Here is a 19,720-nt window from a genome sequence, read left to right on the forward strand (position 1 = left end):
CAGAAATTAAAATGTCTGATTCTCTCTTTAGAATGAATTCTTAGGTGTAAAATTGCTAGATTATGTGAATTTTAAAGACGGGTAGCTGCATTTAGATAAGTGGTGCCAATAGAACACTTTGGAAATTGTAAAACAAGTGGGAAAGTAAGAAAACAAAACAGAAAAGACCAAGGAAATTTAAATTTATAATTCAGTGAAGAAATATGAGCAGTGCTCTTCAAGCTAACAAATTGTCATATAATGGCAGATTCTTAGGACCAGTCCATAAGCAGGGGAGAATAAAAGGAGGTGGGCTCCTTGACCAGCATGAGGTTAGCTACAAGCAAGATTGGCTAGCACTGCTTTGGATTATTAAGGACTTTCATGGAATCTTTCCCTGAAAATGGAGAGCTTTCATTTCTGAGATGTTCTTGATGTCCTAATAGGAGGAAGTAGAATGGACCTCTAGTTTTTTCATTCCTGTATGTTGATGGTAAAGTTTTCCTTTTTCCCCCTTTTTTGGCTGGATTTGATTTAAGTTATTCATAATTTAATTTTCACGTTGATAACTATCTCTGAACATACGTTTCCATGCCACATTCTGAACAGTTCAGTTCTTTTTGTCAGGTATCAGAGTAACACTGCTTCTGCTGTTCTTGAAACAATTACCAACATTCAACCCAAAGAGAGTGGAGGTGGCATGGGAGAGACCCGGGAAGCCATTGTTTATAGGTTATCCGAAGATATGCTGAGCAAGCTGCCTCCTGATTACATTCCACATGAGGTGAGATACCCTTTCTGCCTGATGCACAGGACTGTCTTTGGGTTCCACAAAGCTGAGCACAGTCCTGGGACAGTATGTTTCAGTCAGTCCCTTCCTCTCTCTGCTCAATTCTTCTTTTTTACCTTTTGGTCTTCTCTTTCTTACCCTTGCTCAAGCATCTTGCAAAATTACAATCTGAACTTTTCTACTCCACTTTCTCTCTCAATTGCCTTTTCTGTACCCTTTCCCCATCTTTGGGTTCCTCTGTCTTTGGGTCTCCAGATGTCTTAATCCTCTGGACTGGGAATCTCTCCCCACCTCTCTTACCCAAGCCTACTTTGTCCATTTTTTAAATGTAGCCCTTTTTTCTGTCTCTTGCCCTCCATACTTTTCATTCTCTCAATCCACTCAGCCAGGTAATAGGAAAGCAAGCCATTTAAATGAATTCACTACCCAGTTTGGATGGCAATAATTTTCTATTTCTTGAACCTCTCAGATGTTTGCTTGTTAATCAACCTCAGTTTTTCTCAAAAAAATTTTTTTATCTCAAGACCCCTTTACGAAATGATTGAGGACCCCAAATAGCTCTTGTTTATATGGATTATAACTACTGATATTTAACATATTAGAAATGTTAAACTAAAAATTTTCAAAAATATTTATTAATTTATTGTGAAATAGCATTAATAAACCCATCACATGTTAGCATAACATTTATATTTTAAAAATAAGTATATTTTCCAAAACAAAAACATTCAAAGAGAAAAGTGGGATTGTTTTACATTGTTGTTGTTACAGCCCTCCCACCTGCAGTGAGTGCCCCCAACAATAAAAAACGTTTTCTTGCTTCTTAAAACAATTTTTGCTTCTGTTGTGTAGATGGGTACCAAGGATTTGGCTAAGATACTGAAATCAATGACTTCACATAGAGATGTTTATAGTCAGGGGAGAAAATATTTTTTAAATGGATAGGTATTATAAGCACATACTTTCTGTGGTTCATTGTAAATGATCTTCAGAAGACAGATGAGGCATAATAACTGTCTTCACAGATTTTAAAAACCGGCATGTGAAAGTGAGATAAAATTTACTCTGTATGACTAGACCGCAGGTTGGTATTACCAGAAAAGGATTTCAAGACCTTGGGATAATTTGAGCTGTTCAGGGTTAGTCGGGACCACTTCACCAAGATCTCTGTTCCGGCAACATCCCAGCAGGAACTGAGTGTGAGGGATGTCCCTAAACGGATTGCTAGATGGGAGGGAGTTTGTACCAAGAGACATCTAAAACAGCTTCCTCTTCCAGGATCACTTACTTTTTAGTGTCCTTTATTTTACAGAAGAAATGTGTTTTTTAGAATGTGGCTGTAAAGTGAATTTAGTTAATTGAAATGTAATTATACTATTGACTTAAAAACATTCGCGTAGAAAAGACTACCTGGTTTCAGAAACATAATAAAAATTCTAAATAAGACTACAGCAAATCTTTCACTTATTAATAGAAAGACAGTTTTAGGCTGGAACAATAAGCATACTCAAAGTAAAATCAGTACTAAACTTAGATTTTCTAGAGTCTAAGTTTTAAGACACATTAAGCATGTGTCTATTGCAAGGGAAGCCTCTCTTTTAAAACCCTAAGTAGGGCAAGGCGATTTGTTTGGGGCTGTTAGCATACTAAAAGCTACCCGGGCTATTGATTTGATAGTGTAGCCAACACCTGGGCTTAATTTCTAATGCTGGTTGCAAAAGTATTTCCATAATTTCCCTTTTCCTTAAAGTGTGAATTTCCACAAAGCGGTCCTGATTTAAAGAGAATGATATATAGGCTCTTTAGCCACTGGAGGCTGAGGGGCTCAAGATGAGAACAGGGCAGTGGAGCCTGCAAAAATGTAAGTTCTAGAACCAGGAATTTGGGTGAATACCTGAAGGTTGGTATGGCAGACTGAGTTAGGGACCTCCATTGGCATATTTGACTGGGACTTCAAGATCATTTGCTCTACCTGCGCAGGTAGTCCCGTCCAGGTGTTCAGTTTTACATCACTGCTTCCCTCTCATCCCTCACACACTAGAAGTTGCCCAGCTGCAGTTAAGCAGAGGTGTTCATTGCTGAGTAGGAAACATCAGCACCATGCCAGAAAACCTGTTCTGTAAAATGAGGAGGATGGTCCAGATGAGCCTGAAGCCCATCTGTCTCTAATATTCCATGACTCAAGAAGAGGTAGTGGGCATCTCCAGCAGAGAACGCTACAGTTTACTGGCTTTCTGGTGATTGTGTGGACTGGTACCTCACTCCAAATTTTCTCCCACTCCCTGTGTCTATCCTTACCCCTCCTATTCTGGCATCTCTTCGACTGTGGCCAGCAGAAAGTTCAGATATCTTTATGAGGTCTTGCCAGTATTCATAGTCAATCTTTTCTTGGGCATATGTCACTAAATTGAAATGTGTATATATATTGGCTTATTTCCAAATAATTGTTATATTTTATTGTTCCCACAACCAGATGCTTTTATATTGATCTCTTCAAATGGCCAATAAATTATATACAAAAAAGAACAGGTGCTTAATGGCCCTCCCACAAAGTCAAACATTTTCATTGATTAGACTAGGAAAGACTCTCCTTAGTCACCCTAGCCAGGGCAATAGTGACCTTAGGAAACTGCAGCCAATCATAGTTATTGGTAACTGTTCTGTAAAGATTTTGGCTATATTAAACTGTCTGTGACATTTCTGATAACAATTCTGCAGGCACTACGAAAAAAAAGTATTCCAAACTGTGCACTTATAAAGGTTAGATTGCAAAAGGATATTTAATTGACACTTAGTACTTAATCATTTGAAAGGGAAAAAAGGTACAAGTTTATTTCAGCTTTTCATAGTACATTTCCAATTATCAACTAAGTACAATCAGTAGGAAATAAAAATCATTTTAGTTGAACAGTAGTTTTTGAAGCCCAGAAAATGGGGAATTTAATGGCAAATTTGGTGCTGCAAGAGATATTTTAGAGTTCATTTGGGCTTGTAGAGATACATCCAGAGGAAGAAAAAGAATAGAGAAAGGAGAGGTCATTGGAAAAGAAGTGGCAGATGGTTTTTTAAAAATCTCTGTCATTGTGTTGTATGCTTTGTGTTAGGTGAAAGCTCGTTTGATGAAGATGGGACATCTTAATTCAATGAACATATTTCTCAGACAGGAAATTGACAGAATGCAAAAAGTCATCTCAATACTTCGCAGTAGCCTGAGTGATCTAAAATTGGCCATTGAAGGAACGATCATTATGAGTGAGGTGAGCTATTATTGTCTCAATAGTCGTTTCTCTCTTTTGCTGATTTTTCTTTTTCTCAGATTTTAACTTTACCTTTTCCCCAGAACTTGAGAGATGCTCTGGACAATATGTATGATGCTCGTATACCTCAGATCTGGAAAAGAGTGTCCTGGGATTCATCCACACTGGGCTTCTGGTTTACTGAACTTTTGGAAAGAAATGCTCAGTTTTCCACATGGATATTTGAAGGGAGGCCCAATGTGTTTTGGATGACTGGTTTCTTTAATCCCCAAGGTAGGTGCTCATAGGAGAGTAGGCAAACTTGGAAGTTGTGGATAGTTGTATAGTAGCACTGTGTGATAAATGTATGTTATACAAGACAACATAGGGCTTCCTTGGTGGCACAGTGGTTGAGAGTCCGCCTGCCGATGCAGGGGACACGGGTTCGTGCCCCGGTCTGGGAAGATCCCACATGCCGCGGAGCGGCTGGGCCCGTGAGCCATGGCCACTGAGCCTGCGCGTCCGGAGCCTGTGCTCCGCAACGGGAGAGGCCACAACAGTGAGAGGCCCGTGTACCGCAAAAAAAAAAAAAACCACAAAAAAACATAGAGGTACAGCTTGCTGCATGCTGGACCTGTGCTTTCAGAATTGGAGACCAACAGATAATTCTGCTATATTTGTTTTACAAATTCAGTCTGATATTCTTTCTGCCATATTGCTTCCACAATATGGGGGCAAAACTCCATTTTTTTTTCTCGCCCACTCAGCAAGCAAGTCCGTGGTTAGGACAATGTGAAATAGTGGAAAAGTTTTGTTCAAACCTGTTTTTAAATGTTTATGAAAATGACAAAAATGAAGCACCAAAATATGCAAAAAAAATGTGCCTAGAGTTCAGAAAATTAGACTGATTTAAAAAATGATCATGTGGCAAAAGTTTTATTCAGTGAACTTCTGGAGTCTGTCCCTGCTCAGCTTTTTTTTTTCTCCCCTGAAAAAGTGCTTTGTGATTCCACTGCATGTATTCCTTCATTCCATTCTAGAAATATTTACTGAATAAGTTTCTGACTAGATCTCATAGAGTTCATAAAAGTTTAGAAACATGACAATTTTTGGTCTTACTACAACATGGATAGTTTTTTAAAGTAATTCTTGGCTAGAATGAAGAGATGCTGGGGTCCTTACAGTTCAGCACCTTATAGCTCCATTAGTTATACAATTTAAGAAGCATTCACACTTACAGATTTAGGGTGTATTATTGTTACTCACAGCAGTATGGTTGAATCTCATAAAATAATATTAAGTGAAGGAAGTCAAACAGAACACATTGTAAGTATGTATACAGTGTACACATAGGTATACATTGTAATGTATGCATATTGTATGATTCCATTTACACAAGGAATCGAAACAGGCAAAACAGATCTTAAAAGTAAGAATAATGGTTCCCCTTGTGGGAGAGGGCAGTGATTGCAAAAGAGCACTAGGGGGCTTTTGGGTGTTTGGAAATGTTCTGCTTCTTGATCTGGATCTTGGTTACAGGGCTGTATTCCCTTGGTGAAAATTCATGGAGCTGTATACTTATGATTTGTGCACGTTTCTTTGTATAAATAATACTTCAAAAAATAGGAGACATTTATTTGTCCTCTGTGTACATACATTCATTCACTTCATGAATTTTCAAATGCCTTAACATTTTCTAAATTTAAAACCCTAACCATGGTGGTTTTTATGAGCTTAAATTATACATGGTATATTGTTATGTCAAAAGAATTTAGATTTGTGAAGGACAGCCCCCAGATTTCACTTATCTCTTTTTCTCCCAGAATTTCCATTGAATTTTGGGAGGAAATTTTTTTATTATGGTTCTCAGGTTTTATGTGTCTACTTATGAGTCTCTTTCCTCCTTACCAGCCCTCAATTTGAGTAAGTTGTCACCAGGGAATTCCTGGCTTGGGAGTCTGAAGAAATAGTATTTAACTTAATTAGGATTGTTCAACCACCTTTCATTTGCCAGCCCCTCTGCTAGGTGCTTTCAATAGAGAGAGATTTGAGACCTAATTCCTGCCCTAAAGGAATCCATAATCTGGTTAGTAGGACAGAAATATTAGCAACTTCAACATAATTTGATAAATGTTCCACCCAGTGAGGACAAAGCACCACACTAGCACAGAGGAGAGAAAGATCAATTCTGCCAAGGCAAGGCTTGAGAAGAGCTTCACACGGGAGGCAGTGAGCAGAGTTTGCAGAGGCAGGGACTGGAGACAAGAGCATCCCAGAGAGAGGCCAGAGCAGAGACAAGGCATGTCCAGGGAGAGAAGCCCGATGTGGCCCAAGCTTGGGAAGCAGGAGCAGGGGTGTTGGGGAGTGAGGCTGGAGTGTGATGTCTTCCAAGGGAGTTTGGGCTACATCATAAAGGCAACAGCAAGTCACCAAAGATCACAAGATAACCCCAGGTGGAGGCAGACTGTAGACTGAAAGAAGGATGTCCACAGCACTGAGACTTTTACCGGATCCAGGGGAGACAGCCTGAGACCTTAACCAGGTGCAGAGAAGGAGGCAGATTTGATGGAGTGATTAAATGGGGCCCTTTGAGAGAGCAGGGACTGGCAATGGCTGAGGCTGAAGGCCAGGTACAAGACAGGGAGCATTGGTAGAGGGGCCAGCTGGGAGTAAAAGCAGGGAGCTCTGGATTTGTCAGCTTGTGCTGGTGGGACATCCAGGTGGGGAGGTGTGTTGGCAGACTTGGGGTTTGGCAAAGGTGTGAGGATCAGTGATATTTTTAAAAAGTAAGATCATTAAATGTAGTTTTGATATTTAGAAGCCAAGGGAGTGGGGTTGGTTCATCCCTGACTTTCCATAGACATAGCTAAGTCGTACATCACAGCACACAATCTCTGTGAGTGATTGCTTTTTTCCATTAGAAATGTGACTTTCAATAGCAAAGTATTAATATGAACTAATCTTTGTTACTATTTCTTAAGATATACTACAAACCAGAGCAACATTTAAAGAAATATAAATACAAATCAGTTTTCTTATTTGTCTTTACTTGTAATAATATTAATCCTTTCTCTTTTTTTTTTCTTCATTTCTGTTTTTAAACTGAGTTTTGATTCTTTCTCTCATGGCTCTCTATGTCTCAGAAAGTCTCGGACTTATTCAAGCATCCTACCTTTACACACAAGCATCCAGACACATACCCTTATCTGTGATTGCTTTCTGTTTGTAGCACAGAAGAGTGGAGGTCAACTTTCCCTGCATACTAATCATTTCTCTGCTTCCTTTTCCTTCTCTTGATATGAGAGACAAATCACTTTCTGTTCCATATCACCTGGCCAAATCTGGAAAGCATAGAGATTACAGCAAGCCTCTCTGATCACCTTTTGACACCCGTGATTGATTTCTCAATATGATGTATCTCCTGGGTTTTATATCTTCTAATCCAGTCCCCCTCAATGAAATAATTTTTTTTTGGCTCAAAACATTTAAGTAAATTATTTAATTAAAAAAAAACACGTTTAAGTAAAGCACAATGCAGTTTGCAAAGAGGTCATAGTTTCATCACAAATATGTATAGTCAAAATTACCTAGACTTTAAAACACTTGAAAATGTTTTTTTCACCTATGACCATTTGTTTTGTGTTCTTATAATGTTAATGTGGCATCTGATACAATCTGATGTGTGTTTCCCATCATGCCTCTGGTGAGTGCCCCTCAGGCCTAAGTCACTTTGAGGCCCAGACCACCGCAGGGACAGGTGACAGGCCTTGTTTGCCCCCTAGTCTGTGTCTGAGCTCACGCTGTTTGTAGCCCTGCTCCGTTGCCTTATGGTAGTCTGACATTTTGTCATACTGAAGAAACTGAGTCAGCCAGCCACCCTGGATCTGGTACGTTCAGCCCCCTTCACAATCATTTCTGTAGCAAATGATGAGCTCAATCAGGTGGCAATTAGATTTGATTATTAAAGTGGTCAAGCTCTCTGTACCCATGACCCTGTAACATCTGTTCAATGACACAGCTTTGGGCAGTGCCAATTTGCCTCCCAGCAGATTACTCAGGCCCAGTAGAACCTTTGTGCTCCACTGGGGCTTCCCAGCAGTCACTGGCACACACATTCACATATTGTTTAAGACTGTGCTGCTCAGGGTTCTCAAAGGATTTCTGTGGTCGCTTGTTCCCACAGGTGTACCTTTTCAGAGCATCATGCACACATGATTTAGATTCTGATGTGTGTGTGTGTGTGTGTGTGTGTGTGTGTCATAGGTAGGGATGTGTTTAAACTTAAAGATTATGAGTGGTCATGAGCCTGACTTCAAGCCAGGGGATTGCCTGCGTTCCACTTCCAGAACCTCTTAATAGATAGCCTCGCTTTGCCATTCGATGTTCGGCGTGACTCACAGGCGCTGCTAAGGAAAGGGCAGCCGAGGCTGGACGTGCTTTCTAGGTCTCACACCTTGATGTTAGGTTGAACGGTGCAATATCATTATTTTCCAAATGTTTAACTCAATCTGGAGCTTGATGCCATTTGGATGCCAGACTGTGCTAGTTTTTCTTGTTTTGTTCCTCAGTGTCTTGACCAGCCACGCCAGTCTGTTGCAGCAGAAATCAGCTACAACTTAGTACTCACTACTACAAATCAAGATTTTCAGTTAGAGGAGATTTTACTGAAGCAAGGAGATGCATAATTTTTGTCCTGTTATCTTTTGTTCCTGTAAAAATCACCTACAACCTCTTGCCTGTGTATTGTTTTCAGGGCAACATCGGCAGCTACCAGCAATTTCTGAATGCTTGCCTTGAGGATAGTTATAAAAGCCTGATGTTTGTTGGGCAGAGGAGTGCACCAGGGTTATTAATAGAACTTTAGGATTGGAACAGTCTGGGGATTTCTTCTAATCTTGTAACAATCCTAAGCGTGTACCCGAGCTGCTGTTTGCCAAACCAGAGCTGCCCCTAATGTCTGAAGGGACCTCTCAGGCCTCCAAACCTCAATTTGGGTGATAGCACTCACTACCCTGACCCCGAATCCCAGAACCAGAGAAGGACTGTTGACACCTTAGAAATGCCTCCAAGTGAATAACAACCCATCCTTCTTGCCTTTGTGGGGGAGACACTTAGATGTACTGGCTTCAGTCTCAACCACATCCCTTGTAATTCTGGTCTCTTCCCACGGTTATCTTCCTTACCAATCCTCTAGGCCCTTGTAATCTGGCCGGCTTCATCATTATACAGAAACTGCTGTCTCCAAGGCCACCAAATCTAGTGACCTTCCTGCTAACTTCACTTCATACCTTGGCTTCCATCCATCACCTTCCTCGGTTCTCCTCCTACCTCTCAGGGGGTTGCTTCTCAGCCCACTTTGTAGGCTCTTCTCAGGCAAGTTCTGCCCTTGGCCCTGGCCCCTTCACTGATGACCTCAGCCATTTGCATAGATGCAACTATTCGTCTCTACTTACGGACCGATTCATCGAAAGTCCCAGTGTGAGCTTCTGATTCTTACTTCCAACTGCCATCGTAGACTATTCCATCCTCCTGTGAACCTCACCAGTACTACCATCTGTTCATCTTCCTCCCAAACCAACCTCAACAGGATTCTGCTATATTTGCTTGTGCATCACCACCCTCCAGATCACCCTGACTCTTGTAGCGAGTCCCCTAACATCCTAACAGCTTGAAAGAGGGAAACCAGGAATGCATAGTGTGGTGGAAGATGAGAGGGGAGGGGAGGAAGGAAGGACAGATGCTGCCAGAGGTCAAGAAAGACAGGGCCACAAGGGGTCAGATGGCTTCCTCAACAAGGAGACTGCTGGCAAGAGAAGTCTCTGTGGAGTGGGTCAGGAGGTGGAGGAATGAGATTGCAGGGTGAGTGAGAGAACAGGGAATGGAGAGACAGAGAATAAGGATGGACAACATGGGTAATTCTCTCAGGAAATTGGGCTTGGAAGAGGAGAAGCAAGTTGGAGGAGCAGCTGTAAGAAGAAAACATTTTCTTCCTTCTTCTTTTAATGATAGGACAGGCTTGATCCCATTCAAATATTGGTGGGAAGGAGCCAGGAGAGAGAGAGAGAGAACAAGGATACAAGAGAGGGGTAAAAGAGGCAGGAAGGGATGGCTCCCAAGTGGAGAGATGCACTCCAAGCAGGAGGAGGGACACCTCACCCATTGTGATAAGGATAACAAGAAAGGAATGCAAGTGAGTTTGTTGGTTTGGTGGCAAGAAGTTGAGAGAATTCCCATCTGATGCTTTCTATTTTCTCTTTGACTAAGGAGGCAAAGTGACCTCAGGAGCAAGAAGGTGTTAGAGGAGAGGTTTAAGCAGAGTGGCAGAAATCTGAGAAAGAGGGCTAAGGAAAGGATTGCTCAGTGACTTTGACAATCCCGTCGAGGCTGGTGATGGCTAAACCGTGGTGGCAACTGTGTGACGGTCTCAGTATTGTTCAGCAGCCTGGAATAGGTGTAAGAAGGAGGACATTTGGATTCATTTAGCACTGGGGGTTTGCTGGGCAAGTGATGAAAAGGATGGGTCTAGACTAAACAAGGAAGGAAGTGAAGAAAAGGGGGTGGAGTTGAGGAGAAGGTCTTCAGAAATGATGGGGTCAAGGAACTGAGAGGTCAGGATGCTGAGTGGGATACTGAAGAGACCCAGAAGGTGGCACGAGGCTCAGTGAGTGGGGGCAGATGGGCACTTGGCAGGGACAGTGAGGGGAGGAGCATGGGGCCAGAGGGTGTGGTTGTTAAAGATGCAAAGATTTTCATCAAAGGTGGAGGGACAACTGGGGAGGACAGTGTCTTCAGAGTTGACAGCTTCCAGTAAGGGCAAGAAGATGGAGAGAATGTTCTGTGAAGAGGTGGAAAATATGGGAGAGTCTGTTAACCACAGAACCACTCCAGAGGGAACAGTGGAAAGGTTGGGAGGGAGCGGGGAGGTACGAGGTTGGTCCGAGGGAGAGGAAGCATAAAGTAGCAGAGAAGGGATGAAGACGGTAAAGCAGTGCAGGGAAGTACATTTTGGCACATGAGACATGGCAGGGTTAGCTGATGCCAACCTGGCCAAGAGAATTAGCCCCAGCTCTCTGGCTTGTACTCAGGTTTTGCCAGAGCCAACTGTGTCCTGGATTAATGACATTTCAGAGAATACATGCATCTCAGGGGACTCTGGAAAGAGTCAGCTCGTATTACTGACAGCCTTCCTAATATTTTGCTTGTGTCATGGGGCATTTCTCTTCCCACTTGTCAAATCTGTTCTGAAAACAAATACGGGTCCGTGATCTCTCATTGTCCTGTCATGCAGATCTTTTTACAGAGCAGAGGTTCTCAGCCCTGCCTACACAGTAGAATCACCTGGGGAGCTTTTAATACATGCTAATCCCTGGGGCCCCAGACCAACAACATCAGAACCTCTGGGGATAAGACCTCTAGACTCTTTACAGTTAATTTTAAAAGCTCCTTTGGTCATTTTAATGTGTGAGGAACCTGGGCCTTAGACCATTGCCACCCAGTATGTGGTCCACCAGCCAGAAGGAGCGGCATCACCTGGGAGCTTGATAGAAATGCAGAACCTCAGGACCTACCCTCGACCTACCTACCAAGTCAGAACTAGTGTTTTAGTAAGTGTTCCTTCCCCTGGTGATAAGTATGAACATTAAAGTTTGAGAAGCCCTGCCTTAAAACAGTAGCGAAGCCTGGTCCCAGCTCTAGAGATTCTGATTTTATTGATCTGGGCTATGGCTTGGGAAGCGGGAGTTTTAAAGACTTCCCAGATATTTCTCATTTTCAGCCAAGTTTAAGGTTCCTGCCTTACAGCATCGAGCAAAGCGTCAGGAAGTGTCCCTGGGGCATTTTTATTCAACTGGGTGGATCATCCCCATCTTTGTTTAATGATTTCTGACCTTTTATTTAACTTACCAATGAACCATATTTGCCTCTCATTTAGGGAAAAAAACTGCCTGTCATAAAGTTATGGCAGGAACAGCATTTGTCCTCATCTTCCAAGATGCTAACGGGAGGCTTAGTAACTGATAAGACAGGAAATACTGAACAACCATAAGCCCATTACATAAGGACTGGTTCATTTATTAAAGAAAAAAAAAAAACTTTGTCTATAGGACCATTATTACAGAATACCAACCAACTCCTTGTAAAATTGAGAAGAGCAACGTTCTTGATTAGTTATTTCTTTTGTCTCTTCCAAGACGTTGTTTGAATTGATACCGAAAGCCTCCTACGGCTTTCTTCAAGCCAACTGATTGCACATGTCAAACAACAGTAATTTGTTTGCTGAAATGTTGGGTCAGGACTATTATAGGAATTAAGACATAACAAGTGTTATTTTAGACCTGAGTTTCCAAAGTATGATCCAAGATTTAAAGTGCGTTTTTTATATATATCTAAATTTTTAATGTTTTTTATTGATTGCTGGGAAGATGTTTATTTATTTATTTATTTATTTGGTTGTGCTGGGTCTTAGTTGCGTCTGGCAGGCTCCCTAGTTGTGGCTCGCCAGCTCCTTAGTTGTGGCAGGCGGGCTCCTTAGGTGTGGCATGTGAACTCTTAGTTGCAGCATGCATGTGGGATCTAGTTCCCTGGCCAGGGATCGAACCCGGGCCCCCTGCATTGGGAGTGCAGAGTCTTAACCACTGTGCCACCAGGGAAGTCCCTCAAGTGTATTTCTTGAAAGAACAAGCTTGACAAGAATTCATTACGCTGTATGAGTTGGAAGGCAAAAAAAATTTTAAAGCACCTCAGTTAGCCCACATGTCACTCAGATGTTTGAATAGTTAAATCACCCATTTTCATGTGGGTGGTTAAATCTCATAAAGAGTAGGTTATTTCTGTTGAGGACTTTCCCCAACTGTTTGTTTCTCTCTTCTGAGTCAAACACATGAACATCTAAATCACTTTTCCACCACTGATGATTGAAGTTTGTTTTAAGAATTATTAAAATTAAATTAATGCCAAGACAATAGTACCACTTTTCAAGCTTTTATAAAGAAAAATATATCAATAGTCTTTTAAAATTATATAGGCTTCAGAAAACAGGAGATTTTGATTCCATTAGACTTGATATCAGTCTACAAGAAAGATGGTCATTCATTTTTTAAATTCAATAAAGAGCAATTCAGTGGATTCACTATGGTTTGAATTCTGCAAGTTCATGTTCTTCTTTTTAGGAGGCCAGAAAAAGCTATCAAGACTTGAAAAAAAATATGTATCTTCTTCATGTTCTGAGTGGGAATGACCCATGGAACAGTTTCCCACCCTCCACTCTCAGGCCTCAAATTATTTATTTAACATTTTCCTTTCTTAATAGCTCAAGGTAATATGTATTCTAGATTCCATCTACTGACATGCCAAGAGTGCGTCCTAAACATTAAGAGGCTTATTGTTGAAGTCAGCTAGGCAACATCATGCATATTCCCCAGGAGGGAGAAGAGAGAAGATGGTCTCTCCTTAACCACACTAGAGTTTTTCAGAGCTCTCCACCAACGACTGAAGTCTTTGTCTCGGGTGTGTTACATAAGAGAGAACCCCTCTCATCCCTCCCCTGGCACCTATGGCATTGTCCTGAGTGCCATATGGAGTGAGGTCAAATTTGCAATTTATTTGGAACTTAAAATATAGTAGAAAAATCCAGTTATTCAACTAGTACAGATGGATGGTTAAGACCAGGATTCATGCCTTGTGCATTATGACCTTGTATTGATAGATTCATAGATCAGTGATGAATTCTAAAATATCATAAAATAGGGTCAGTTTAATTCCAGGTACTCTACTTGGATACACAGTGTCTGATACTCCACATGAATGCAAGCTTAATGTTGAGTGATGAAAATGACATTTTCATAGAGTCACTTAGAAGGGAGAATTGGATTTTATTATTGTGGTCATATATACCTGACTACCAAACACACAACGTGTTAACTACTAACTACTAAAAAATGGGATCCCCAGTATTTCAAATGGAAGTCAACATAATCACACTGATCAGATCACCTCAAGTGACTCCACACGTACAGTACGGATAGGCCTTGACCAGCAGTTGCTGGCACTCTTGGTTTTATGAAACTACGACCTTATAAGAATCACTTATAAAAGTCCTTCAATCAGCTACTCTGGTTGATTGACCAACTTTTCTTTTGGATTAACGCAAGGGTTCTTCTTGAGCGCCCAAATCCTGTTTTAGTGAGGGCTCTGAGTAAACTTTATAAGATGCAAATACAACCAAATTATTTGCCTGCTTCAAATATTCAGTGGCTTCCCACCATCCACAAAGTCACCAAGTCCAAACTCTGACCCTGAAAAATCCTGCCTCTACCTTTCTAACCTCATCTGCCATCATTTCCTCACCTTTAGCCTAGACCTGCATGCCTTTGCATGTGCTGTTCCTCTAACTGGAATCGTCCCATCTGGAAAACTCCTACGTAGCCTTTCAAGACTCATCTTCAACTTCATCTTCTCAATTCAGCCTTCCCTGAGCTGTCCTCCCGAGTGGTCCATGTTGTTCTCACATCTTTACTCATAACGACATCGTGTTGTATGTCTACGTTCCCTCTAGACTGAGCTCCTTGAATGCAGGGTTCATGGATGGCCTCTTCATCATTGTGGGCATCTCACCTAGAGCAGTACCTGGTACATGGTGGCCACTCCTAAGAGGTTTAACAAATGAATGAATGAGTGCCTCCCCAAGTGTCTAATTTAATAATGAGGGAGGGGCTTGAGAATGGAGAGAACTTGACTTTCTCACTAAGCAGGCTAGGGTCCTATTCTTTCTCTCTAATTCCAAGGGATATTAACTCACCGCCTGCCATTATGCCTTGTAACTTCCCCTCCTCTTTCCACTCCCATTCAAACCTGATAAAATATTATCACTTATGTGGTGATTTGTGCATTAAAGTTCTCAGAGTTCACAAATCTAGGAGTAGTAGGGACACACAGGTTCCAAAATGTGCTCGTGATTATGAGTAAAGGGCCTCATGATTTCCAGTATTAACATGGAGGCCAAAATATAATATATAGGTCACAGATAAATTTTCCTAAGATTTTGAAGTCCATGTTGAAGTTTAAGGTGTACTTTTTAAACATTAAATGCTGCTCTACAAGATAGACTTCTTTTATTGAATTGAATGGCATGATTTGCAAATACTAAGTTAAAAGAAAGGCCACAATATACAGAACCATGTATTGTCTTAAAATAACTGTATTATGCACATTAAAACATGGTGCTTTCCTTTCCAGTGTGATTGCTTTGTTTGATCAAACCGAAAGTCGGGCTTTCTATTTTGGCATTATGCCTTATTTCCTTAGACTAAATGAAATTGTTCCATGGTAGCAAATAGACGCTGATAATGGTTTGATTGAAGTTTTAATTGGAATGTTGTTCTCAGAATATTTGACCATTTCAGTCTTATTCCTAGATACTGGATCTTCAAACAGAGACTATAAGCTAGCACTGGGTTACAACCCTTAGGAGACCCGAGTGGTTGAAATCCCAGGAGAATTTTAAACCAAGACCTTGTCTGAGGCAGAGAGGGTGCTGCTTTCCTGCTGTCAGCTGGCAAGGCATATTTAGCTCATTGAAACAAAACACTGAAAGAAATATCCCCCCTGAGACTTGATCTCAACTCCTCTTGGGTGGGCACGCATCTGGAGATGGATAAGCAACTAACATGACCCCCTTCTTGTTTCTAGAGTGGACTGCACCAAGGCATCAAAATCATTTCTTTCTCTTTTTATAAGGCTTCCTCACGGCAATGAGACAAGAAGTGACCCGCGCCCACAAAGGCTGGGCCCTGGACTCCGTGACCATTCACAACGAGGTTCTGCGGCAGACCAAGGAGGAGATCACGTCACCCCCTGCGGTAGGTGCCAAATGGGCAACAGCAGGGACAGTTCTGCAGCTGGGGCTCAAAGTTCAAGTTCTGCTGAACACTGACCTATAAGTGTCTCCGTTAAGTCCTTTGGCTTTGCAGCGAGGGTTTCCTCGGTTGTAACCTGGAGACCTCCATGCCAACACCTCCAGCATTTGCCAGAGTGGGAATGAATGACAAGCACTGGGAACTCCCCAGACTGCATTTCTTTGTAATTACAAGTTACACTTGTGTTTGCTGAAAAGGATTTTCCACCCGTCTCCATCCACTGCTGTGGGGTACTCACAGAACTGACAAGAGCTGCAGGACCGTGTGCGGAAGGACACCTGGGTGGGGGAAGGGCAGATGCTCTAAGATAAGCAGACACCCCTGGGAGCCACTGCTTAGACACTTACCTGCCCTTTGAACTCGGGCTAGTTCTTTAACTCTTTTGAGCCTCAACTTCTTCATCTGTAAAATGAGGATGATGATTCAACCTCAATAAAGATAGCTGTGAGACTTCAATGGGATCATGTAGGCTTGGTTCCAAACACCACATAGATATTCAATAAATCTTAGTTCCTTCTTCCCTTTCTCTGATTCTTATTCCCTTGGTTGTCAAATCAGGGGGCTGGACCAGATGATTTCCAAGCTCTGGCCCTTTTTGCCACTTTATGACAAGGATCACCATTCTTCCAGTTTCCAATAACATGGTCCTTATTTTTGTCTGAGATCCCACCAGAAGAAGCACCTTTAACCTCCATATTTCCACCAACAATCTCTAGATTCAAGGAAACATAGGCTTTTTCAACTATGCCTTCAGAATTCTTCCAGCTTTTTCGGGTATTTGTTACAGCAGCATCCTGTTTCCTGGTACCAAGATCTGTATTAGTTTCCTAAGGCTGTTGTAACAAAGTACCGCAAACTGGGTGACTTAAAACAACAGGAGTTTATTTTCTCAGAGTTCAGGAGGCCAGAAGTCCAAAATCAGGGCATTGGCAAGGTTGGTTTCTTCTAAAGGCTCTGAGGGAGAATCTGCTCCATGGCCCTCACCTAGCTTCTGGTGGCTGCTGGCAAACCTTGGTGCTCCTTGACTTTGTAGCTGCATCACTCCAACCCCTGCCTATCTCATCACGTGACCTCCTTCCCTGTGTGTTTCTCTGTGTCTCTTCTTCTCTTCTTATAAGAACTCCAGTCATATACTCGTCCACTATGACCTTAACTAATTACATCTGCAAAGGTTCTATTTCCAAATAGTCACATGCTGAGCTTCTAGGTGGACATGAGTTTTTGCAAGGGACTATTCCATCCACAACACCTTCTAACTATGACTTTGTAAAGTTCTTAGAGTGAAAGGAGCCTAAAAGGATACAGTTTACTATTGGATTATGCCTGAGTGGTTGTATTTTCATGTGGTAATTGTCACCTACTGACTTAATGATGGTATCATATGTCCTGATTTTCTGGGATTGTCCATGGTTTTACTGTCAAATCATGTACTTCAGGTTTTGGTTCAAAAAGTATGGTTCTTATACTGTTAGCCCACATGAGGGATTCCAGAAAACACTTTGCAGCTAATCTCCCCCTCTTTTATTATAATCTATGTTTACTTCCCCTTACCCTACCCTCACTGGAAATGGAAAACTGGTCACCATCTTCTACATAAGTGTATCTTATGATCTTACGTGATTATTGGAGCCTCCACCGTGATTCCCTTTAGACTTCTTTTCTAAAAAGTCTAAAGACTGAGTACATGTTCTATGGCTGCCCCCTGCCTACAGAATAAAGTTCAGGCTCTTCAGTCTGGCATCTACACTCTTCCACAGTTAAGCCCTAACTTATTTTTCATAACCATTGAACCTGCTGCTAAATATTATAAAATGCTTGGGCTTTGCTGCTCATCCTGCCTTTCTTTGTAGTATTGCTCTTCCCTGGGATGCCCACCCTTTCTCCTCTATCTTTCCAAACGCAGCTCACCCTTCAAGGCCATCTCCTCCACAAGGGTCCCCGAACATTCCAGGCCTTACTGACCTTTCACCTCAAGTCACTGCACTTAGCCTCAGTCAGTGCTGTTCATCAGGCAGCCCCTCTAACAAGCGTGTGCTGGTATTCAAGTCATGTCTTTTACATTTTGTTGTGTGTGTGTGTGTGTGTGTGTGTGTGTGTGTCTTGTCTCCTGATTTAATGATGAGGCCCTTGAGGGCAGGTCCTACTGTGTGAATGACAGAGACACAAGGATGAGGTCAACCACTCTTGGACCAATTCTCACCGCCCTCACCGCCCTCCCCCCACGCCCATCACACCTGCTCTCCCTCTACCACACCCAGCCTCTGAGGGTGCTCGAACCCCTGCTGGCCAGACCTGGCTGCTGGTCAGACCTGGCTATTCGTCTCACTAGATCCGACAACCGAGATGAAATTAGAGCCGCATTTTGGCTTGGCCAGCGTAGGCTGAGATCCCGAGTGGCATCCAGCTCTGAGTCCTGTTCTGTGCTCCCACCACCCCTGTCAGAGACTTTCGTCTCCCTGCAGAGGCGATTTGGTGCCGCTGGCTAAGTTCGCAGTCCCAGGCAGGCCACCCCCAGGCTCAAATCTCCAGTAATAGGAACATTTCAACAGCGCTTATAGCCTCAAGCTATGCCACAGGGGAACACTGGGCTCAGTATTTCGCTGGAATGCGTCCAGTGGTGTTTCCTTCTTCTGGTAGTGTTTTAAGATTGGTGTACATTTTCTTTCCAAACTGACAACCTTTTTTACAGTATTGGATGCCCATCTCAGAGCACCTAATTTTTAAAAAAAATTCCTGTTACCTTACGCTTGGTTCTTCCAGGAAGGTGTGTATATTTATGGGCTGTACTTGGATGGAGCAGCCTGGGACAGACGGAACGGGAAGCTCATGGAATCCACCCCCAAGGTGCTCTTCACGCAGCTGCCCGTGCTGCACATCTTCGCCATTAATTCCACAGCGCCCAAGGACCCCAAGCTGTATGTGTGTCCTATTTACAAGAAACCGAGGCGAACTGACTTGACCTTCATCACCGTGGTGTATTTGCGAACAGTCCTGTCCCCAGATCACTGGATCTTGAGAGGTGTGGCCCTTTTGTGTGACATCAAGTAAGTTCATTTCCACTTGATGAGGGCAGAGGAGCCACGTGGGTGGCCAGTGCTATTGAGAGACTTGGTGAGGCATATCTTTTCTCCCTGATAATTGCTTAATTACTCTTTCTAAATTAAAAAGTTGATATCCTACAATCGCTTGTGTGTATGTGTTTTCCCTCATATCAATATTTATTTATTTATTATTATTTTTTATTGGAGTATAATTGCTTTACAATGTTGTGTTCGTTTCTGCTGTACAACGAAGTGAATCAGCTATACGTATACCTATATCCCCTCCCTCTTGTACCTCCCTCCCACCCCGTCCCCCATCCCACCCATCTAGGTCATCACAGAGAACTGAGCTGAGCTCCCTGTGCTTTATAGCAGATTCCCACTAGCTATCTATTTTACACACAGTAGTTAGTGTATATACATCAATCCTAATCTCCCAGTTCATCCCACCCCCGCTCCCCCTCCGTGTCCACCCATCCATTCTCTTCGTCTGCGTCTCTATCCCTGCCCTGCAAATAGGTTCATCTGTACCATTTTTCTAGATTCCACATATATGCATTGATATATGATATTTGTTTTTCTTTCTGACTTACTTCATTCCGTATAACAGACTCTAGGTCCATCCACATGTCTACAAATGACCCAATTTTGTTCCTGTTTATGGCTGAGTAATATTCCATTGTATATATGTACCGTGTCTTCTTTATCCATTCATCTGTCAATGGACATTTAGCCTCATATCAATATTTAAAAAGACAATTC

The 19,720-nt window shown here is 42.2% G+C and overlaps 1 protein-coding gene across 1 annotated transcript in view; it reads left to right on the forward strand.

Annotated features, from left to right (window-relative positions):
- Positions 1-18,965, forward strand: part of DNAH8 (dynein axonemal heavy chain 8) — a gene marked incomplete at both ends in the record, with an annotated part of 333,524 nt that extends 314,559 nt beyond the window's left edge. The window contains 5 exons of the mRNA XM_079713152.1: positions 607-763; positions 3,874-4,026; positions 4,110-4,299; positions 15,739-15,860; positions 18,678-18,965. Of these exons, the coding sequence (XP_079569278.1) occupies positions 607-763; positions 3,874-4,026; positions 4,110-4,299; positions 15,739-15,860; positions 18,678-18,965 (910 nt within the window). The remainder of the gene's footprint in view (positions 1-606; positions 764-3,873; positions 4,027-4,109; positions 4,300-15,738; positions 15,861-18,677) is intronic.
- Between the last annotated feature and the right edge of the window lie 755 nt (positions 18,966-19,720).

Source organism: Hyperoodon ampullatus (genome assembly GCF_949752795.1).
Source record: "Hyperoodon ampullatus genome assembly, chromosome: 10".
NCBI classification, from domain to species: Eukaryota; Metazoa; Chordata; class Mammalia; order Artiodactyla; family Ziphiidae; genus Hyperoodon; species Hyperoodon ampullatus.